The sequence below is a fragment of the Narcine bancroftii genome, chromosome 3 (assembly GCF_036971445.1).
Source record: "Narcine bancroftii isolate sNarBan1 chromosome 3, sNarBan1.hap1, whole genome shotgun sequence".
Lineage (NCBI taxonomy): Eukaryota > Metazoa > Chordata > Chondrichthyes > Torpediniformes > Narcinidae > Narcine > Narcine bancroftii.
Genome location: NC_091471.1, coordinates 239,228,943 through 239,253,766, shown reverse-complemented (window position 1 = coordinate 239,253,766; position 24,824 = coordinate 239,228,943). Strand labels below are relative to the sequence as shown.

The window sequence follows — 24,824 nt, the reverse complement described above, 5'->3', positions numbered from 1 at the left end:
TCCCATCAAGGGAAACAACTTTTCTACATCTAATCTGCCCTCGCCTTTCAACATTCGAAATGTTTCAATGAGATCCCCCCTCATTCTCCTAAATTCCAAGTACAGTCCAAGAGCTGTCAAATGCTCCTCATATAACCCTGTCATTCCCGAAATCATCTATGTGAACCTCCTCTGAACCCTCTCCAACGTCAGCACATTGTTTCTTAAATGAGCAGAAAACTGCTCACAATACTCCAAGCAAGGACTCACCAGTGCTTTCTAAAGTCTCACCATCACACCCCTGCTCTTATATTCTGTTCCTTTTGAAATGAACATCAGCTTTGCATTTGACTTCTTCACCACAACTAGTGTGGCAACATCCTTCATGAATTGCAGTAAAAATGGGAATAGTCCCGCAGTGTAAGTAATAAATTACTTACATTTCAGAGTGATTCCTATATTTTGTGAGGAATTTGAGGAGATTCGGTATGTCACCAAAGACTCAAAAACTTCTACAGATGTCCCGCGGAGAGCATTGTGGCTAGTTGCATCACTGCCCGGTACAGAGTTGCCAATGCACAGGACAGGAAAAAAACTCCTGAGGGTTGTGAACTCGACCTGCAACATCACTAACAGCAGGTCTTTACTCCATCGAGGACATCGACATGAGCCAGTGTCTTAAGGAAGTAGCCTCTATCCATAAGGACCCTCACCACCCAGATTATACCCTCTTCACTCTGCTACCATCAGGGAAAAGGTACAAGAGCCTGAAGACGAGTACCCAGAAGCACAAGGACGGCTTCTTCCCCTCCGCCATCAGATTCCTATATAAACAATGAACAGACACTGCCTCACTTTGACTTTTTCTTGCACTATTTTTTATAGTGGGGTCTAGGGGTCTTATAAGCACCAATCAAAAAGCTGTTCATTGTGCTTTATTGGGCCAAGGCTGAGATCAGGGTGAGGGTAGCATGGGGTTCTCAGAACACTACAGCACAGTACAGACCTTTCAGCCCTCAGTGTTGTGCCAACCTAAATATTCCTACTGAAGGAAAAACAGTAAACCCTTCCTACCCCGTAACCCTCTATTTTTCTTTCATCCATGTATCTTAAGTCTCTTAAATGCCCCTAATGTTCCAGCCTCCACCACCACCCCGGCAAAGCATTCCAGGCACCCACAACTTTCTGTGTAAAAAAACCTACCCCTGATGTCTCCCCTAAATTTTCCTCCCTTAACTTTATAGAGATTTCCTTCTGGTTTGCTCTTCCAAAATGCATCACACTTATCCGCTTGAACTTCATCTGTCAATTTTCTGCCCAACCCTGCATCCAGTCTATATTCTTTTGTAACCTACGACCTTCAGCACCATCCACAGCTCTTTCAACCTTGGTATCGTCCACAAACGTACTAACCCATCCTTCTGCTTCTTCATCTGGGTCATTTATAAAGAGCAGGAGTCCCAGAACAGATCCCTGCAGAACTCCACCAGTCACTGACCTCCAGGGAGGATCCTTTCCTTCCATTATTATTGTCTATTTTCTACAAGCAAGCCAAGTTTTAATCCATACAGGCAAAGCTCCATGGATCCCAAGCTTCATGACTTCTGAATGAGTCTCTCATGGGTACACTTGTCAAATGCCTTACCAAAATCCATATAGACAGCATCTACCATCCGACCTTCATGAATTCCTTTGCACTACCAATTTGGTAATTCTGCCGTGCCCACAGGAAAAAGGAATCTCAGGGTTGTATGTGATGTCACGTATGGTACTCTGACAATAAATTTGAAATTTGTGATGACAATGTTGGTGTTATCAGGGCCTACAGAATAGACAGCATTTGCAATAACTTTCAAAATCTGAAAACTACCACATACAAATGCAAAGCTATGACGTCTGTGCCAGCAGACAAACCAGTGGTAGGTTCTTGCTGTAAAAATTGCTCCATGCAGCTTGATTAAAAAGAATGACCACCATTTCCAGATAGAAATGTTTCCTGAGCTTTTCATTTCATTTTTTAAATTTAATTCAGAAGTGCAACTCGGTAACAGGCCCTTCCAACCCACAGCCTGCACCGCCCAAATACACCCATGTCACATCTTTAAACCTTCTAACCCAGTACGTTGGTGAAATGTGGGAGAAAACCGGTCAAGGAGAGAAAGTGCAAACTCCTTACGGAATGCTCTGGATTCAAACCCAGGTCGCTCACGCTGTAATAGTGTTGTGCTAACCACTACATGCCATCCTATTTCAGAGAGAAGACAAGAGTTAATGCAATATTTTGTGTGCTGTTTTAGTTGAGACACTGGTTTAAAAGGTTTGTTACAAACAAATACCATACTCATGTAATAGATATGTTTTGGGGACAAATTTTCCAGGTCAAAATTTGGGCCCCCGCCCCCGCCCCCCCCCCCATTTTTACACATATACTGCTTATGATGCAGTAAGTATCTGCATCGTTCAAGGTGACAGAAGCTCAGATGGGTGGGCAGCCGGAGCAAGGATCCGTTGGGAGCTTGGATGAGCAGGTGGCCAGGACAAATATCTGTGGTCAGGGTGTCGGGAGCTCGGATGGGCGGGTGGTCCAGGTGAGAATCCACGGTCGGGGCATCAGGAGCTCAGATGGGCAGGTGGACCAGAATCCATGGTCAGGGCATGGGAGCTCAGATGGGTGGGTAGCTAGGACGAGGATCCATGGTCACGTCGGCAACTCAGATGAGTGGGAAGTCAGGGCCAAAAATAGGGGGATGGTCTTTAACACAAAATCAACTATTACATAGTATATATGGTAGCTTAAAGGACAGCATATTTATTTTGTAGAATGAGGCAGAGGTAACCATGTGTGTTTTGGAAGTGAAATTAGAATTAATGAAAAGTCTGGTGTCACTAGTGCCAAGCATGCAAAAAGTATCAAAACATTCATTACTGTACACCTCCCTAACATGCAAGTCCCTTTTGGCAAAGCCACAATGCTACTTCTAGATAGCAAAACACCGGAGCAACAACGAAAGCATTTTCTCTCGTCAACTTGTTACCTTGCTTGAAATACTTGTAAACGTGGTTAAATTCGAAAATAAAGACACAATGCTGGTGAAACTCAACAAGTGTACTTTATATAGCAAAGATAGATACATAATCAACGTTTCGGGCTTGAGCCCTTCACCAAGGTATGAACCAAGGTATAAATTTGAGTTTTTTTTTTGTTTTCTCATTTCTGATCCTACTGTTCCCTAATCCATTACCATCGTTAACCAAGTGCATCTGTTATTATACAGACCATCGGACTTCATGCTCAGTGCCCTTCTTAAAATAGTAATGCCTTCTGTTCACTCTTCTGAAATAAAGCTCTTGTTTATTCCACACTTCACATGATCCCACAAGTTTCAGTGCATGCAGATACAAAGAAACCTTACTGGGAAGATACATCTTACTGTTCACTCTGATTGGCTCTTTTTGCTAATCTTTCCAGTCACCCCAGTATTATGCTTCAGATCCCTTGGCCTCAAGGTCTGGAATTCTCTAACCTGCTTTCATCTGTCCTGGCTCCTTTTTAACACACTCCCTAGAAGTTATTTTAACTAAGCTTCTGGACACATGTACTGGTACCTCCTTATGTAAAACTGAGAAATTTTATTGAAAATGTTTCCTTAAATATTATACATTGATGGCACTATATGAATTTAGACAGACGTGTGGTGGAAAGTGTGTTGACCGGCTGCATCACGGGGCTACCAATACCCCTAAGCATAAAGCCCTGCAAAAGGGAGACCACAGGAAAAACCCTCCCCACTATCAAGAACATCCATCAGAGAGCAGCAGCAATCATCAAGGATCCACACCACCCAGCACACGCTCTGTTCTCGCTGCTGCCATTAAGAAATGTATCAGTGCCACAAGACTCGCACCACCAGGTTCAGGAACAGCTGCTCCCCCTCCACCATCAGACTCATTTAAGGGCTCTTTATTGATTTTTTTTCCATCTCTGTATTGCAGTTTCTTTACATTTCTTTATTTATTTACACATGTACATTGTGTAGTTTCTTTTCGAACTGCCAATAAGTGGTAATTGTGCCTGGCTCGCAGGAAAGAGAATCTCAGGGCTGGATGTGATGTTATGCAAGTACTTTGACAATAAATGCAAGTTGTTGCCACAAATGCCCAATCCTGGTTCTCTTTAACATTTTGATAATTAAGGTATCACCTGACCCATGGCTCATCCTTGGAGCATTTATGTCTGAAAAGCCCAGCTAGTAGCTTTTACCCAAACCACTATCTTGGACAACATTTTACTTCATTCTTTTCTTTCTCTCATGGAGATAATTTTTTTTTGGATTGTATGTTCCACAAGGTGAACAACAAATGTTAGGAATCTGACATTTTTCAAATAGAAATATTTGTATTTGGAAACCATTACACAGTGTTGCAATTGGAAGTTGTTTCAGAAAGTAGCACCACTACATCAATGACATTTCTCACTGGGAGAGTCCGTTGCTCTCCCCATGATAAAGTATACGGAAGATATCTCTTTACTTTGGAACTCGCAGAATACCAGACAACTTGACCAGCACCCCTCCCCACCCCCTGTTTGAAAAGGAGAAGCAGAGGAGACCACCCATGGGACTGTGATCACGGCGGCGGATCAGCAAGCTGTGTACTCTGTAGGCTGCAGAACACACAGACGATGGGGCTGTTGGTAACTCAAAGCAAGGGAACCCACAGAGGCTCCCGGCTGCTGGTGTCTGTGGTCAAGGGACTCTGGAGACTGGCTGAAGGGGTAACAGGCATCGTAGCCGGGATGTGAGAGGATTCCAAGGTTTCCTGATCACATCAGAGGTTTGGATCTGGAGCTCAGATTGCCCATGGTTTGGATCTGGAGACTGTGTGGCTGCAGAAACGGACTCCAGGAGGACTCTCATTTGGTCCTCTTTCTCTGACTGTAAGGAGCATCAGGGCAGTTTGCGCTGATGGCAAATCTTTGCTTCCCTCTGGTAGACTAAAGGAAATTTTGTGTAATATCCCATTTTCTGTTTTATTACATGACAATAAAATAATTTTGATTCTTTAAATGATGCAACATCATTTTTAGTCAAATTTAAACCACAAAGGAGTCAAACCAGATTGACGGAAACATTCAGTCCAGCAAAGTGCGACCATTTTCTTTTATGTTACCCAAGCTCAGAAAGCTGCAACTCACTCACGCTTACGAGATTAATGCATCAATGTAAATGCCAAAATAAAAGCAAGGCGGACTAAAGCGCACATGAACGCTGAGCCACCTGGGGAACTTGCATGTAAATGTAAAACAGTTCTCTCTTCCACCACAGAATTACATTCAAGTCATTCCATTTATTTTTAAAAAATTACTTTAATCAGGTCACAATGAAAATGCCTGGGAAAGGTAGCAACTGTAGATAAGAGTGTCCCAGACGACAGAAAAGAAATGATTCCATCAGCTTGGACTCATTGAAGATCTGCTAGTTAGTGCTGGCAAGTTCTGCAATATTGATACTGTATTACTATTCTTCAACCTTTTGGGTTTCTGCTTGACGCAAGAGTTTCTGTTGCCGCTTTTCTCTCATCCGTTCCTTGAAATCTTCCAGTTCTTTTCGCTGTGATCAGAAACAAGTACCTTTAGAATCAGATCTTAACACTCAATATCTCCTCATTTGACAGGAGGTGGAACAACGACTGCACTTCCTGAGAAGATGGAAGTGGGCAAGGCCACCATGTCAACCTCTTGCAGGAGCTCTTTCGAGAGCGTCCTGGCCAGCTGCATCACAATGTGGCATGGTTGCTGCAGAGAAATGGATCGGAGGTAAATCCGCAGGACCACAAGCATGGCAAGAGAGGATCAATGGGTCTCCCTTTCCCCAATTGATGTGATCTACTGGGATTGTTGTCTGGGGTGGCATGGTTGGCATAGGGATCCACGCTGTCTGTAAGGAGCTTGTACCTTCTCTCCACGTCTGCGTGGGTTTTCTCCAATTTTCTGCGTGGGTTTCAGTTTCCTCCCACTGTTCAAAACATACTGGGGTGTAGGTTAATTGAGGGTAAATTGGGTGATACAGACTCATGGACTGAAATGGCCTGTATATCTAAATAAAAAATAGAAGAGGGTGTGCAAAAATCATTGAGGACCCTTTCATCCTACACACAGTATCTTTCAGCTGCTCCGGTCAAGGAAGAGATACAGGTGGATCAGAGCCAGCACCACCAGGCTGAGGAACAGCTTCTTCCCACGGGCAGTGAAAATGCTGAACGACCAAAGGAACGGCTCACACTGACCATCCCAGACTTTCATAGACATGAAACAATATTTATTTTCTTGTATACATGAATAATTGTCCTGCATGTGTGCTGCGTGTTATCTCTGGGTCTGCGTGTTTTGCATCGAGGACCAGAGAATGCTGTTTCATCAGGTTGTACTTGTGCAATCAGATGACAATAAACTTAACTTTATTTAATGGTGAGGGATATGCAAGGGTAAATAAAAATTGTTCACCAGACCCTGTGGCCAATGGAGCAGTAGATTTTACAACTTATTCCTGAAACACTGAATACCAGAGTCTCTCACATCAACAATGCAATATCTTAACAACTTACAGAAGTCCAATTCAGAGTATTAATTCCTTCAGTGATAATGAAAATAAATGCATGGCAGTGAGCCCAATTCAGAAAATTACTTGTGGTCAAACATTCTTCAGAACTCTGAAGTTTAATTGGGTCAATCTGCCTTGATCTACCCTTGAATTACTTGGTATATGTACAATTTTCAGTCATTGGAAGAGCGTAATGTGTTGAGACTGAGAACATTATGAAGCAATTTCCTGTTTCGGCACTTCAAAGGCAATGATGTTCAGGTGTTTGCTTGGCTTTAGCAGTCAGCTGTCCCAGAAATCTAGCAACCTCTGTGATGCAGACCTCCTGCTTTCTGATGTTGGTTAGGTCCAACAGGTATATCCTGCTTTTCGAAAGTAGAGCATTCCTAATTAACCTTTCATAAGCCAAAATGGCATAAAGCAAAGATCCATTCACTACTATTGAAGGTTATTTTTGTGAAAGCTAAAACCCATTTAAATTTCTTTCAGATAGCGAGCACAGGTTTCTTCGTAAAGCAGAGTATTCCTGAACCTGGTGTTTAGGATCAGTGCTGGCTAGGGAGCCAATCTTAACCTCTCCGAAAGCTGTACAATGTTGAACAAATAATTTAAAATATATTACAGGACATAAAATAAAGAATAGAAAATGCAAAAATGTACAACCTGAAACAAATGTAAGAATATTATTCTGAAATATTTAGTTGAGAGAATTATAATCCACGTATATAAAATTTGTTTTATTACATTTCTTAGGCCAAAGTCTTTGTCAAAATGTAAATGTAAATTTAAATTTTTTTATATTAGAAGCTGATTCCAGCCATTTTAAACCTGTGCTGCCCCATTACACTCAGGTAGAATTATTTTTTTTTAATCTCATACCACAGAATGTAATATTTTCAGGGAATTGGATACTGAGAAGGGTTTAGAGTCCGAGAAGATATCAGATTTATTAATTACTTGATTATGCTGAAGGAGGTAGCACAAGAGTGCAGCCTGTGCTTGAGCCAAGAGCCACTGACAGATTGCTGGATTGTCATACTAAATTGTTTAGCTGTGGACATTCTGGAGTTGTCACCAGTTTCGCAAAACAATGACAACAAACCACGGCTCTACACAGGCTCTTCAGTTCAGAGAAAAATAGGAATGGACAAAAATACCAATATGATGTCTGTATCCTGTGAACAAACACAAAATCTCCACATTGAGGCCTTTATTTGAACCACTAATGACTCAACAAACATTTTAATGCAGATTAATTTCAAATTTGTCAATGGCCCGATCTTCCTTGTCTTACTGAGCCCAATAAGAATTTTTATTTACAAAGCTTCTCAGTCAATGAAAGTATGTATATGAAATATTAAATTGTTCCTCTCTCCCACTCTGCAAATGCTGCCTGGTAAGTTGAACATTGTCAAAATTGCTGTCTCTTTAATATTATTTCAACTTTGTGGCTTTGAAATCAACATCGGTTGGCATGGTTAGTACAACGCTTATTATAGTGCCAGACACTGGGGTTCGAATCCGGCACCGTCTCTGTAAGGAGTTTGTACATTCTCCCCGTGTCTGCATGCATTTTTTCCAAGTGCTCCAGTTTTCTCCCATATTCCAAAGACATACGGGGTTAGTAGGTTAATTGGTCACATGATTGTTTTGGGCAGCATGGGCCGGAAGGGCCTGTTACCGTGCTGTATCTCTAAATTAAAACTCATCCCGATTATTTATCACATTATAATTCCACATTTTGACTGTTATGTCCTTCCTCCTACAGTGTGAAAATATTAAAGCATCAAAAACAGTTTATTCAGTTCAATTTGAAAAGTACTTTAGTGCAAATTAATTTCAAATTTGTCAATATTCCAATCTTCCTTGTCTTAAAATAAATGTGAAATAGAACATGAAGCTGTTTACCACAAACAGCTAAAGTGACAAAGATGTATTTGAGAGAATCTAGATGTACATGAGAAAAAAGGATATGCAGTAAAACCCCTGGTATCCAATACCTATGGGGGATTGGTAGATGCCGGGTGAGTAAAATTTCCGGATGTTTGAGATTGCATTTTACGTGATTGGCAAACTAACGGTGATGTATGCCAATTATAAACCTGGATTTTTTTTTAAAACCATTTCTGCAATTTTTTTTACCAGTTGCCTGAATTCCGAATAGGGGGTTTACAGTATTGGATTAGATTAGGTGAAGAACAATCTGAAGAGGAACAAGATGAGCCAGAAACCTTGAGCGCTAATAGCACATATCTACAAATTCTAAATCATACTGAAACAGAAAAACAATATCACAAAAATATGCATCTGTAATCACTCCATGAAGAAAGACCATCATCATTTCTCCAACTGTTAAAAATGAATGCCACGCCCCAACATTCAAAGTGTCAGGAATAAACAAATAGTTCAACTGGATGAAAATATCAAAAGAACCTTGGCAAAAGGAGGCCTAAAGTGTTCATTATTTACCTCTAACCAATTACTTGTACAACAATGATTATGTTGGTGAATAAGCTCAGATACTTACATGCATCTTCTCTTCCGGTGGGTAGATTTCTCTCTAGAAATACAATACAAATTGGAAATGGGGCTTTAAAAACATGAATGCCACATTACAACATGATTTTAAACAAAAATTTGAAGACTCTTCACAATAAGTGAATCTTCCATGGGTTTACAAAGTGTTTTCATTACCAAACCCAGTGTTTATTGTTCCACGGTGGCGGTGAACCGCTTTCCAGACCTGCTGTAGTCCTGGGGAAGGTACCCCTACTCCTCTTTCAAGATATTGCTTTATTTTTGATTAAACCTTTAAGTACCAATTTAAGTGTCTGCTTTTGATGGTGTCATTTTTAAAATTCACTGACAGGAATGTGGGTGTTTATTAGCCATCCTTCAGTGTCCCTGAGAAGGTGGTGGTGAATCACCAGCTTGAACTGTCTCAGGCTTATAATACTCCCGCAAGGCCATTTAGAATATTTCCCAGGACCTAGACTCAATGGCAATGAACAGCAAATATTTTCATGTCAGCAGAGTGTACAACATGGAGCAGGAGATGGTGGTAATCCATAAACCTGCTTCCTTGATGGGCTGGTACACCTGTTGCAACAGCTGTGGCAAGTAATTTGTAGATGGTGCAGACTAAGGTCATGGTGCACCTATAGTGAAGAGAACAATTTTTTTTATGATGACATGATTTGTCTGAATATACACCAGTGAAATGATTTTCTGACATTAAAGGAGCAATATGCAAAGAGACATTTTTTTGCCCCAAGCATGATGTTTTGTCACAGAGCTTTTTGTCTGTTTTTAGCTGTGATATGAGTATTTATTAATTTTTCCTATTGTGATCATAAATCATTCTTTACAATGGTTCTCAACCTTTTTCGGTCTAAGGCCCACCTGATTTCTGACCCAACATGCCATGGCCCACTTGTGGCAATGACTGAGCAATATTTTCAAGTCAAAGGCAGTTCTGTAAGAAATACATCTTTATCTAATTTAAAGTATTTTACTTAACATTTCTAAAGACCCACGTGGAAATACCCTGTGGCCCATAGCTTTGGTACAACCCTAATATGACAAGGAAATAAACAAATTCCAATGCATTGACACTTTGATCTACACAAGGGGGAATTATGACACCAAGATAGGACACTACAGCACAGAACAGGCACTTAAGCCCTCATTTGTCCTGACCCATATAGTCCTACAAAAAAACCCAAAGGATGCCTTGTGGACCATCAGCATGTCTCAAATTCCCCTTGTATACAATTTGATTTTATCTTGTGAATCACGACATCATGCACCTCATATTCACTGACCTTTCTTTTGATTACATATTCCTCGAAGTAATCTGCTTGATTTGAGACCCAAAAGACTGTCACAGGAAATGACAGATAGAGGAACATCTGATAGAAAGAAAACAGCATAAATCAGATAAACTGTTACCGTGCTGTATCTCTAAATTAAAACTCACCCCGATTATTTATCACATTATAATTCCTCATTTCCATTGTTATGCCCTTGAATTGAACAATTTTGAGTGTTTGTCTCTTTTTGAGCCTTTGTCACCAAAGAAATGCTGACAATTATACAAAAGCAATAGGTTTGTATGCACACTCTATTTTGGCATTTAAGAATTTGATTATGCCTTTACTAAACAAAAGACTACACCACCTAGCTCCTCAAGCCTCCTTTGCCATTCAATATGATTTACTCCAGGCCTCAGCTCCTTCTCTGTGCCATTTCCAATACCCTCAATTCCCCAATCTTAAAAGACTCTTGCAAACTGCGACAGGTGAACCATGGAGATCATTCTGACTGGTTACATCACTATCTGGTATGGACTCCCAAATCACAGAACAGACCATCATGGGCACTAGTCTTCACTCCATCAAGGACATCAACAAGAGGTGACATCTTAAGAAAGCAGCCTCTATCCTCAAAGACCCTCACCACCAAAATCATGGCTTCTTTATCTGGTCCCATCAAGTGGTGGTACAGGAGCCTGAAGACGAGCACCCAACAGCACAAGGACAGCTTCTTTCCTTCCGTCATCAGATTCCTGAATAATGAACCACAGACACTACCTCACTTTCTCCTTCGTTTGCATTATTTATTTTGAAATGAAATTTATAGTAATATTTGCAATTATATGCCACAAAACAATGAATTTAGTGACACATTCATGACAACAAATGCCACAAAACAATGAATTTAGTGACACATTCATGACAACAAATTCTGATTATGAAACCTACCTCTACTTTATATACTCATGATCCAGAATGAATCCATAAATTGAATCTAGTGTCTTGTATGCAAGCATGAAATGTATCCGATTGGTATTAGCAAGTCTGAACAATAGTACATACTCCAATGGCTCCTTTAACATCACCTCTCCAGGCAACAACGTAATGACTCTTTGATAATTGACAGGAACATCAAATCTTCAAAGGAAACAAGGTAATTTATTTACATAATGCTATAAATTTCAAAGCCAAATCCCATAATGATTTGGAGAGTTATGAATAATTATGAATAAGAAATTCTCTGTGGAATTATTTGTATAGTTTTTTTTAGTAGAAATATTCCTGTACCTGACATTAAGATATCAAACCACAAACAACCTGGAATGATTTCAACACAGAACAAATAATGAAGGCCATGTAAAGGTCTTACCCAACAGTACGAGTTCGGAGTAATGGCTAAAAGTTTTTAAAAAATTTTCTCTCCGATGGATGAGCCCTGGAACATTTGAAAGCATCGCTAACAGAAGCTACATACAACGGAGACATGAAAATACAGGACATATTGATCAACAGACTACAGAAAGAAAATTAAACATAATTGAGAGACCACCCTGAGAACCTGGGAAAAACCTACAGGGTAGGAGACACCTCAGTGGATCAGCATGAAGTTGGAGGACTGCTGATGGGAACCAGGTATCAGGACCAGGACTGGTGTGGGTGCTGATGGTGAGCAGGTCTTCTGAAGGACTGCAGGCATTGGGGTTTCAGAACCTGGGGGTGACTTGGATGCCTGGAGCTCAGGTGCAACACTGAAATGGACGAGAGGCCGTGCGGCTACAGAGGTATGGGAGCGGCATCAGAGGAGGTGGTGGGATCTACGGACACAATGTCTCTAAAGGGTATCTCTTCTGCTTCTCTTTCAGTAAGGAGTCATCTCTAAGTGACTTGTCGTTTATTTACAATCACTGTTATGTTCTCTCTCATATATGGAAACATTCTCTCCACTTTTCAAATCCTTTCCTAACCTAAGAATTTCTCAAATGCTTCACAGTTAATTGAATACTTTTGAAATACTACCACTGTTGAAATATAGGAAGTGCAGTACAAAATTCCTGCCCAGCACATTTCCAATGACAAAAATAATGTTTGTCAGGTTGATGAGTGATGAGCAGAATGGGGCTAACTCATGTATAAAATAAAAACAAATCTGGAGATCTAAATCAAACAAAAAATGTTGGAAATACTCATCAGGTACGTCTGCAGGAAGAGCAACAGAGGTACGGGTTACTATTCCATGTCAAAGACCCTTTATCAGAACATTCTGTTTAAATACTATATTTTAAACTTAATGAGATATGTCATGAACAAGTCATGAAATTCAGTGTTTTGTCATTGTACAAACATGCATATTAAAACCATCTTACAACATTAAAGAAATAAGAATAATAGAGCACGAAAAGTAAGGCAGTGTCTTTGGTTCATTGATTATTCAGGAATCTGATGGCAGCGGGGAAGAAACTATCCATGTGCCGCTGAGTGCTTGTCTTTAGGCTCTTATAATTTTTTCCATGATTGTAGTAGAGTGAAGAAGGCATGGCCTGCGTGGTGGGGAGGGGCGGGGGTCCTTGAGGATAGAAGCTGTTTCATACTGGTGCCTTTAATGTCACAGGCTGAGTTAGCAACCCTCTGGAGTTTATTCTTGTCCTGAGAGTTGGCACCTCCATACCAGGCAGTGATGCAACCAGCCAGAATGCTCTCCATGGTCCACCTGGAGAGATTTACGTGAGTCTTCGGTGACAAACAGAATCTCCTCAGGTACCTCACAAAGTGTCTTAACTCTTCTACAGAGTAACATGATGAGATCTGAAAGAGTAGACAGGGTTTCTATTCCAAAACCTCAGTATTGCACTCAAGTATCAACTAACATTTTGTACTATTATCTGCTTATATCTAAATTTAACTTTTATCTAGAGCCCAATCATATTGAACCTTTCCTCAACAATGTGATCTCCCAATCTTCAAGTAACTTTTCCCCATCCCCACAATGTAACAAGGCTATAGAAACACTGGAAAACAAAAGAAGCCATGTGTGATAATGAAAGTGTTCCACTTACTTGTTCCACTTACTTGATACATCCTCCATTTGAAATCTGAAATCTCTTTGCCATCTCTCGATTCAAAGAGAAATGGAATCTATATTTTCACAAGTTATAAGGGCAGAAGTAGGCCAATTGGTCTGCCAGGTCTGTTCTGCCATTTAATGATGAGCTCAGCCCCACTCCTCGGCCTTCTTTCCATAACCCTTGATGCCCTAACTAATCAAATTCCTGTCAATTTCGGTCTTAAATACACAAAGGACAATGCAGTTTCTTATTTTTCCCCATTCAAATTTTGCAAATGCATGCATTGAAATGGTTAGCAATTACAGACCTATTCAAAGTACATAATTGCATTCATACCTTTTATTAGGAGTTCAGCCAATCTAGTAATTCTGAAAAAAATGAGCCCAGCTCCCAGACAAGGTCACAATTAAAAATGGTGAACAAAGTGGTCTATGACGTAGAACAGAGGAGCAGCAGTAGTTACTCAGCCCCACAAGCCTGCCCCTGCTCTTCATCATGGTTTTTTTTAAAAACTTTATTTATTTGAAGAATCATTAATAGTAATACAAAGTACATTACATAATGAAAATTTTATGAGTATACATTAAAAAAATAAAATTTAAAAAAACAAGACAACTAAAAAAATTTTTTTTTAATCCCCAGCCCCCTTATCAGCCAACTCTCTTAAGGAGAGCTAAAAATATATAAACAGAAACTAAAAGTATATAACAAATTAAAATATATCTAAATGCCTATATTCGAAATCTTTGGCTTGGCTTCGCGGACGAAGATTTATGGAGGGGGTAAAAGTCCACGTCAGCTGCAGGCTCGTTTGTGGCTGACAAGTCCGATGCGGGACAGGCAGACACGGTTGCAGCGGCTGCAGGGGAAAATTGGTTGGTTGGGGTTGGGTGTTGGGTTTTTCCTCCTTTGCCTTTTGTCAGTGAGGTTATTAACACTTATTAACCACTTATTAACAAAAAAAAAAATTGTCATGTAAATTATATGTATTTTTTTCCAGAACAATACAAGCTTTCAATTCATTATGCCATCGCATTATATTAATCACTATATTATCTTTCCATGTACTTGCTACACATTTTCGAGCTGCATAAATATATAAATGCAATTTGAAATTTATCCAACCCTAATCCCCTTAAAAGAATTATATAACCCATTAAAAAATAGATGGATCTAATGGTAACTTAAAATTATATAATTTTTCCAAAATTAACTTAATTTCGTCCCAGAATGGTTGTATATAAACACAAGACCAAACAGCATGTAAAGAAGTTCCAGTACATACAGCACATCAAGAATCTGAATTACTAAAACCATATTTTTTCAATTTCTCTGGGGTTAAACAAGGACTGGTTTGACGATAACAGCCAGGAAATCCAGGAGCTGCTGGCAAAGAAGCGAGCTGCCCACCAGGCTCACCTTACAAAGCCGTCCCGTCCAGAGAAGAAACAAGCCTTCCGTCGCGCATGCAGCCATCTTCAGCGAAAACTCCGGGAGATCCAAAATGAGTGGTGGACTAGCCTTGCCAAGCGAACCCAACTCAGTGCAGACATTGGCGACTTCAGGGGTTTCTACGAGGCTCTAAAGGCTGTGTACGGCCACTCACCCCAAGTCCAAAGCCCGCTGCGCAGCTCAGACGACAAAGACCTCCTCAGCGACAAGATCTCCATCCTCAACCGATGGTCAGAACACTTCCAATCTCTTTTCAGTGCCAACCGCTCAGTCCAAGATTCCGCCCTGCTCCAGCTCCCTCAACAGCCCCTAAGGCTAGAGCTGGATGAGGTCCTCACCCAGGATGAGACATATAAGGCAATTGAACAACTGAAAAGTGGCAAAGCAGCAGGTATGGATGGAATCCTCCCAGAGGTCTGGAAGGCTGGTGGCAAAACTCTGCATGTCAAACTGCATGAGTTTTTCAAGCTTTGTTGGGACCAAGGAAAACTGCGTCAGGACCTTCGTGATGCCATCATCATCATCCTGTACAAAAACAAAGGCGAGAAATCAGACTGCTCAAACTACAGGGTAATCACGCTGCTCTCCATTGCAGGCAAAATCTTCGCTAGGATTCTCCTAAATAGAATAATACCTAGTGTCGCCGAGAATATTCTCCCAGAATCACAGTGCGGCTTTTGCGCAAACAGAGGAACTACTGACATGGTCTTTGCCCTCAGACAGCTCCAAGAAAAGTGCAGAGAACAAAACAAAGGACTCTACATCACCTTTGTTGACCTCACCAAAGCATTCGACACCGTGAGCAGGAAAGGGCTTTGGCAAATACTAGAGTGCATCGGATGCCCCCCAAAGTTCCTCAACATGATTATCCAACTGTACGAAAAATAACAAGGTCGGGTCAGATACAGCAATGAGCTCTCTGAACCCTTCTCCATTAACAATGGCGTGAAGCAAGGCTGTGTTCTCGCACCAACCCTCTTTTCAATCTTCTTCAGCATGATGCTGAACCAAGCCATGAAAGACCTCAACAATGAAGACGCTGTTTACATCCGGTACCACACGGATGGCAGTCTCTTCAATCTGAGGCGCCTGCAAGCTCACACCAAGACACAAGAGAAACTTGTCCGTGAACTACTCTTTGGAGACGATGCCGCTTTAGTTGCCCATTCAGAGCCAGCTCTTCAGTGCTTGACGTCCAGTTTTGCGGAAACTGCCAAAATGTTTGGCCTGGAAGTCAGCCTGAAGAAAACGGAGGTCCTCCATCAGCCAGCTCCCCACCATCACTACCAGCCCCCCCACATCTCCATCGGGCACACAAAACTCAAAACGGTCAACCAGTTTACCTATCTCGGCTGCACCATTTCATCAGATGCAAGGATCGACAACGAGATAGACAACAGACTCACCAAGGCAAATAGCGCCTTTGGAAGACTACACAAAAGAGTCTGGAAAAACAACCAACTGAAAAACCTCACAAAGATTAGCGTATACAGAGCCGTTGTCATACCCACACTCCTGTTCGGCTCCGAATCATGGGTCCTCTACCGGCATCACCTACGGCTCCTAGAACGCTTCCACCAGCGTTGTCTCCGCTCCATCCTCAAAATTCATTGGAGCGACTTCATCCCTAACATCGAAGTACTCGAGATGGCAGAGGCCGACAGCATCGAGTCCACGCTGCTGAAGATCCAGCTGCGCTGGTTGGGTTACGTCTCCAGAATGGAGGACCATCGCCTTCCCAAGATCGTGTTATATGGCGAGCTCTCCACTGGCCACCGTGACAGAGGTGCACCAAAGAAGAGGTACAAGGACTGCCTAAAGAAATCTCTTGGTGCCTGCCACATTGACCACCACCAGTGGGCTGATATCGCCTCAAACCTTGCATCTTGGCGCCTCACAGTTCGGTGGGCAGCAACCTCCTTTGAAGAAGACCGCAGAGCCCACCTCACTGACAAAAGACAAAGGAGGAAAAACCCAACACCCAACCCCAACCAACCAATTTTCCCCTGCAACCGCTGCAACCGTGTCTGCCTGTCCCGCATCGGACTTGTCAGCCACAATCGAGCCTGCAGCTGACGTGGACTTTTACCCCCTCCATAAATCTTCGTCCGCGAAGCCAAGCCAAAAGAAGAAAGTTGTAATTAACCATTCCATACCGCACATTCGTCAATTTAGTCACACTATCATGACACGTATCTGCCCAATAATCTTCAGGAAAAACTAAAGCTAAATCATTTTCCCATTTAAGCTTAGACTTCTCCCATTCCTACTTATCCATATAGTCTTGTAATACTTGGTACATAACAGAGATATAACCCCTTTTTGGTATAGAAGAAATCAAGGACTCGAATTCCGTCAATACAGGTAAAATCATCTCTCTACCATACACATTTTTCACCAAAGAATAAAGTTGATAATAAACAAATAAATAATTTTCAGCAATATCAAAACACTCTTTCAATTGAGTAAAAGAAAGAAACTGACCTTCTACCAAACAATCCTGCAATGTTTTTATACCCTTAAAATCCCAACTCTTTAAATGACTATTAAACATTGAAAAAGAAATAAGATGATTATTATATAATGGAGTTAAAATTGACAATTTACCTTTTGATCCTAAAATCTTATTTTTTAATCCATAATTTTAATAAATGTTTTAATATCAGCATATTATATTCCCTCAACAAATTAACATTCCATTGAAATATAAATTGATACACCTCAACTTCAGGAATACAGGCCATCTCAACTTTAGTCCAACTTGGAGGCTGGTCCAAATCCATCAATCTACTAATAAATTTCAACTGGGCTGCTTCATAATAATTCTAAAAATGAGGTAATTGAAGCCCACCTAACACATACTTCCAAGTGATTCTATTTAATGCTACTCGTGGTAGTTTACCTTTCCATAAAAATTCTCTCGTAACTTTATTTAAATCCTGAAAGAAACCCTTTGAAAGAGAACGTAATATTGATTGAAATAAGTATTGAATACAAGGAAAAATATCTTAATACAATTAATTTGACCAATTAAAGTTAACAGAAGATCTTTCCATTTAATTAAATCTGCTTTAATCTTTTTTAATAATGGAACAAAATTTAACTTATATAAAGATTGATACTCAGTATTTACAATTATTCCTATTTAATTTTATCAGACCATTTCAATTTTATAATATTTTTATACTCAAATAATCTCCTCCAACTGGCAAAATTTCACTTTTATTCCAACTAACTTTATATCCAGATAATGTTCCATAATGTAATAAACATTCCCATAAATGTGGCAATTATTGTTCTGGGTTTGTTAAATATATCAAAACATCATCTGCAAACAAATTAATCCTATACTCTTCATCCATAACTCTCAACCCTCTTATCTGTTCATTCTGCCTTATTGTTAGAGCGAACGATTCAATAGCCAATGCAAACAGGGCTGGTGAAAGACATTTGGGTCTTTTGAACTGAGTTTTCATGTGTAATTTACAATACTGCTGCTGCAAAACAATGAATTTTGTGGCACATGTTCATGACAAATTCTGATTCCATGACACATTCTCATCCACCTTTGCTCCCCAACTCCTCCCTCTTTGTCCTTCAATCATTCAGTGACCAGACCTCACCCCAACCCCACTCTTCCTTCTCCTACTCCACTCGTTCAACCCACCTCTCTACATCCCCTTCTCTCCACCCCTCTCCCCCTCCTATCGCCACCACCCCCTCTCCCCCTCCTATCGCCACCACCCCCTCTCCCCCTCCTATCGCCACCACCCCCTCTCCCCCTCCTATCGCCACCACCCCCTCTCCCCCTCCTATCGCCACCACCCCCTCTCCCCCTCCTATCGCCACCACCCCCTCTCCCCCTCCTATCGCCACCACCCCCTCTCCCCCTCCTATCGCCACCACCCCCTCTCCCCCTCCTATCGCCACCACCCCCTCTCCCCCTCCTATCGCCACCACCCCCTCTCCCCCTCCTATCGCCACCACCCCCTCTCCCCCTCCTATCGCCACCACCCCCTCTCCCCCTCCTATCGCCACCACCCCCTCTCCCCCTCCTATCGCCACCACCCCCTCTCCCCCTCCTATCGCCACCACCCCCTCTCCCCCTCCTATCGCCACCACCCCCTCTCCCCCTCCTATCGCCACCACCCCCTCTCCCCCTCCTATCGCCACCACCCCCTCTCCCCCTCCTATCGCCACCACCCCCTCTCCCCCTCCTATCGCCACCACCCCCTCTCCCCCTCCTATCGCCACCACCCCCTCTCCCCCTCCTATCGCCACCACCCCCTCTCCCCCTCCTATCGCCACCACCCCCTCTCCCCCTCCTATCGCCACCACCCCCTCTCCCCCTCCTATCGCCACCACCCCCTCTCCCCCTCCTATCGCCACCACCCCCTCTCCCCCTCCTATCGCCACCACCCCCTCTCCCCCTCCTATCGCCACCACCCCCTCTCCCCCTCCTATCGCCACCACCCCCTCTCCCCCTCCTATCGCCACCACCCCCTCTCCCCCTCCTATCGCCACCACCCCCTCTCCCCCTCCTATCGCCACCACCCCCTCTCCCCCTCCTATCGCCACCACCCCCTCTCCCCTCCTATCGCCACCACCCCCTCTCCCCCTCCTATCGCCACCACCCCCTCTCCCCCTCCTATCGCCACCACCCCCTCTCCCCCTCCTATCGCCACCACCCCCTCTCCCCCTCCTATCGCCACCACCCCCTCTCCCCCTCCTATCGCCACCACCCCCTCTCCCCCTCCTATCGCCACCACCCCCTCTCCCCCTCCTATCGCCACCACCCCCTCTCCCCCTCCTATCGCCACCACCCCCTCTCCCCCTCCTATCGCCACCACCCCCTCTCCCCCTCCTATCGCCACCACCCCTCTCCCCCTCCTATCGCCACCACCCCCTCTCCCCCTCCTATCGCCACCACCCCCTCTCCCCCTCCTATCGCCACCACCCCCTCTCCCCCTCCTATCGCCACCACCCCCTCTCCCCCTCCTATCGCCACCACCCCCTCTCCCCCTCCTATCGCCACCACCCCCTCTCCCCCTCCTATCGCCACCACCCCCTCTCCCCTCCTATCGCCACCACCCCCTCTCCCCCTCCTATCGCCACCACCCCCTCTCCCCCTCCTATCGCCACCACCCCCTCTCCCCCTCCTATCGCCACCACCCCCCTCTCCCCCTCCTATCGCCACCACCCCCTCTCCCCCTCCTATCGCCACCACCCCCTCTCCCCCTCCTATCGCCACCACCCCCCTCTCCCCCTCCTATCGCCACCACCCCCTCTCCCCCTCCTATCGCCACCACCCCCTCTCCCCCTCCTATCGCCACCACCCCCTCTCCCCCTCCTATCGCCACCACCCCCCTCTCCCCCTCCTATCGCCACCACCCCCTCTCCCCCTCCTATCGCCACCACCCCCTCTCCCCCTCCTATCGCCACCACCCCCTCTCCCCCTCCTATCGCCACCACCCCCTCTCCCCCTCCTATCGCCACCACCCTCTCCCGAACCACCCCTCTCCCAACCACCCCCTCTCCGAACCACCCCCTCTCCCGAACCACCCCCTCTCCCGAACCACCCCCTCTCCCGAACCACCCCTCTCCCGAACCACCCCCTCTCCCGAACCACCCCCTCTCCCGAACCACCCCCTCTCCCGAACCACCCCCTCTCCCGAACCACCCCCTCTCCCGAACCACCCCCTCTCCCGAACCACCCCCTCTCCCTAACCCACCCCCTCTCCCTAACCACCCCCTCTCCCGAACCACCCCCTCTCCCTAACCACCCCCTCTCCCTAACCACCCCCTCTCCCTAACCACCCCCTCTCCTAACCACCCCCTCTCCCTAAACCACCCCCCTCTCCCTAACCACCCCCCCCCTAACCACCCCCTCTCCCTAACCACCCCCTCTCCCTAACCACCCCCTCTCCCAACCCCCCCCTCTCCCTAACCACCCCCTCTCCCTAACCACCCCCTCTCCCTAACCACCCCCCCTCTCCCTAACCACCCCCTCTCCCTAACCACCCCCTCTCCCTAACCACCCCCCTCTCCCTAACCACCCCCTCTCCCTAACCACCCCCTCTCCCTAACCACCCCCTCTCCCTAACCACCCCCTCTCCCTAACCACCCCCTCTCCCTAACCACCCCCTCTCCCTAACCACCCCCTCTCCCTAACCACCCCCTCTCCCTAACCACCCCCTCTCCCTAACCACCCCCTCTCCTAACCACCCCCTCTCCCTAACCACCCCCTCTCCTAACCACCCCCTCTCCCTAACCACCCCCTCTCCCTAACCACCCCCTCTCCCTAACCACCCCCTCTCCCTAACCACCCCCTCTCCCTAACCACCCCCTCTCCCTAACCACCCCCTCTCCCTAACCACCCCCTCTCCCTAACCACCCCCCTCTCCCTAACCACCCCCTCTCCCTAACCACCCCCTCTCCCCTAACCACCCCCTCTCCCTAACCACCCCCCTCTCCCTAACCACCCCCCTCTCCCTAACCACCCCCTCTCCCTAACCACCCCCTCTCCCTAACCACCCCCTCTCCCTAACCACCCCCTCTCCCTAACCACCCCCCTCTCCCTAACCACCCCCTCTCCCTAACACCCCCTCTCCCTAACCACCCCCTCTCCCTAACCACCCCCTCTCCCTAACCACCCCCTCTCCCTAACCACCCCCCTCTCCCTAACCACCCCCTCTCCCTAACCACCCCCCTCTCCTAACCACCCCCTCTCCCTAACCACCCCCCTCTCCCTAACCACCCCCTCTCCCTAACCACCCCCCTCTCCCTAACCACCCCCTCTCCCTAACCACCCCCTCTCCCTAACCACCCCCCTCTCCCTAACCACCCCCTCTCCCTAACCACCCCCCTCTCCTAACCACCCCCTCTCCCTAACCACCCCCTCTCCCTAACCACCCCCCTCTCCCTAACCACCCCCTCTCCTAACCACCCCCTCTCCCTAACCACCCCCTCTCCCTAACCACCCCCTCTCCCTAACCACCCCCTCTCCCTAACCACCCCCTCTCCCTAACCACCCCCTCTCCCTAACCACCCCCTCTCCCTAACCACCCCCTCTCCCTAACCACCCCCTCTCCCTAACCACCCCCTCTCCCTAACCACCCCCCTCTCCCTAACCACCCCCTCTCCCTAACCACCCCCTCTCCCTAACCACCCCCTCTCCCTAACCACCCCCTCTCCCTAACCACCCCCTCTCCCTAACCACCCCCTCTCCCTAACCACCCCCTCTCCCTAACCACCCCCTCTCCCTAACCACCCCCTCTCCCTAACCACCCCCTCTCCCTAACCACCCCCTCTCCCTAACCACCCCCTCTCCCTAACCCCCCCTCCCTACACCCCTCTACCCTAAACCACCCCCTACCCCTAACCACCCCCTCTCCCTAACCACCCCCTCTCCCTAACCACCCCCTCTCCCTAACCACCCCCTCTCCCTAACCACCCCCCTCTCCCTAACCACCCCCTCTCCCTAACCACCCCCTCTCCCTAACCACCCCCTCTCCCTAACCACCCCCTCTCCCTAACCACCCCCCTCTCCCTAACCCACCCCCTCTCCCTAACCACCCCCTCTCCCTAACCACCCCCCTCTCCCTAACCACCCCCCTCTCCCTAACCACCCCCTCTCCCTAACCACCCCCCTCTCCCTAACCACCCCCTCTCCCTAACCACCCCCTCTCCTAACCACCCCCTCTCCCTAACCACCCCCCTCTCCCTAACCACCCCCTCTCCCTAACCACCCCCTCTCCCTAACCACCCCCTCTCCCTAACCACCCCCCTCTCCCTAACCACCCCCTCTCCCTAACCACCACCCCTCTCCTATCACCACCCCCTCTCTTCACCCACCCCCTCCTATCCCCACTCCCCTCTCCTCTCACCCACCCTCTCCCTCCTATCGCCCATCCCCTCTCCCCTCCTAACACCACCACCCCTCTCCCCTCCTAACACCACCATCCCCTCTCCCCTCCAAACACCACCATCCCTCTCCCCTCCTAACGCCACCATCCCCTCTCCCCTCCTAACGCCACCACCCCCTCTCCCCTCCTAACGCCACCACCCCCTCTCCCCCTCCTAACGCCACCACCCCCTCTCCTCCTCCTATCGCCACCACCCCCCCTCTCCCATCACCACCACCCCCCCTCTCCCATCACCACCACCCCCCCTCTCCCATCACCACCACCCCCCCCTCCCATCACCACCACCCCCCCTCCATCACCACCACCCCCCCCTCTCCCATCACCACCACCCCCCCCTCTCCCATCACCACCACCCCCCCCTCCCATCACCACCACCCCCCCTCTCCCATCACCACCACCCCCCCCTCCCATCACCACCACCACCCCACTTCTCTCCCCTCCTAGCTCAGCTCCCCCTCTCCACACAAGGTCTGCATCTGAAACAGCCACCACAGAGACTGCACCATAACCCCACCACCCGGCTGCGCCTCCTACAGCCCCACTCCCCCTTCGTTCCCAATCTCCCGGCCCGGCCGTTTACCCTGAATATTTCCAGCTTCACGCCTCCCATGATCAGCCTTCACAATTTCACCAGGCAGGCCAGCAACGCCTGCTGCCATTGGCCACTAGAGGCAGGAACACACCCGATTCATGGCGGCCTCTGATAGGCTCAGCTCTACAACCGGTCGCCATGGCGACCGTGCCCCGACCAGAGGGGGGGAAGGAGCTCGAAAGGATACAGGTGGAGGCGATCTGCGTGTGGAGGTACAGGGAGTGGGGACTTGAGCGTGGGGGCGGGGGGGAGAAGAGAAGAAGGAGAGGGGAAGAGAAGAAGGAGAGGGGAAGAGAAGAAGGAGAGGGGAAGAGAAGAAGGAGAGGGGAAGAGAAGAAGGAGAGGGGAAGAGAAGAAGGAGAGGGGAAGAGAAGAAGGAGAGGGGAAGAGAAGAAGGAGAGGGAAGAGAAGAAGGAGAGGGGAAGAGAAGAAGGAGAGGGGAAGAGAAGAAGGAGAGGGGAAGAGAAGAAGGAGAGGGGAAGAGAAGAAGGAGAGGGGAAGAGAAGAAGGAGAGGGGAAGAGAAGAAGGAGAGGGGAAGAGAAGAAGGAGAGGGGAAGAGCAGGCCAAGTTAACAATCCTCTGGAGTTTTTTTTTCCTGTCTCCTCTCCAAACCAGACAGTGATGCCACCAGCCAGAATGCTCTCCACCCTACACTGAAGAAGCTTTTGGAAGTCTTTGGTGACATACCAAATCTCGTCAAACCACCTCACAAAGTATAGCTGCTGGCGAGCCTTCTTAGTGATCCTCAGAGATGTTGCCACTCAAAACTTCCACTCCCGATCCCTTCATGAGAACTGGGTTGTGTTCTTCTGATTTCCCCTTCCCTAAGTCCGCAATCATCTCCTTAGTTTTGATAACATTGAGCACCAGGTGGTTGTTGTGAAGTCACTCAACTTGCTCATCAACCTCAATTCTGCACACTTCCTCATTGTTCTCTGTGATTCATAGGCAAATTAGTAGATACCATTGTATCTAGACCCATTCTTGAGGTGCGTCTATGTTGATCATCAGTGAGGAGCCGTTGTTTCCATATCGTACTGAGGAAAACTGAAGAGAAAACTATTTACTAGTTGTTCTATTTCCCCTGAACCCCAGACCATAGGTTGGTGTCTACTGGTATCGAACAGGTATGGAGTAGGGAAAGAGTGACGTCGGGAGGGAAGGTGACAGCTCTTTAGCGGCTCTGAAAAGAACCTTTGTTGATGGAGGGTGTGAGAGTCAGGGCTTGGCAGCTGAACAGGATGAACTGGAAGTATGAGCACTTTAACGGCACCTTGTCCTGACCCGGGAGTACAGTGCGGGGAGCAACTTCGCAATGGGGTTGTCCCGGGCCCTCACACCTTCCACCCATCCTTACCCATGCTCATTGTCATGTCTATCCCTCAAGGTACTTATGGAG

The 24,824-nt window shown here is 46.5% G+C and overlaps 1 protein-coding gene across 4 annotated transcripts; it reads right to left on the bottom strand.

Annotated features, from left to right (window-relative positions):
• Positions 1–5,324: 5,324 nt before the first annotated feature.
• On the bottom strand, positions 5,325–23,518 carry pet100 (PET100 cytochrome c oxidase chaperone). 4 transcript variants are annotated; one of them, XM_069927215.1, is made up of 4 exons: positions 23,413–23,518; positions 10,403–10,489; positions 9,106–9,138; positions 5,325–5,588 (listed from the first exon to the last, which is right to left on the bottom strand). In XM_069927215.1, the coding sequence occupies exons 1-4, from the start codon at positions 23,440–23,442 to the stop codon at positions 5,496–5,498; spliced, it is 243 nt and encodes an 80-aa protein (XP_069783316.1). In that variant the 5' UTR covers positions 23,443–23,518; the 3' UTR covers positions 5,325–5,495. The 4 variants fall into 4 exon arrangements, with proteins under 4 accessions (XP_069783316.1, XP_069783315.1, XP_069783317.1 ...); XM_069927214.1 differs by lacking the exon at positions 23,413–23,518 and adding an exon at positions 14,875–14,998; XM_069927216.1 differs by lacking the exons at positions 5,325–5,588; positions 23,413–23,518 and adding exons at positions 6,414–6,943; positions 14,875–15,216.
• Between the last annotated feature and the right edge of the window lie 1,306 nt (positions 23,519–24,824).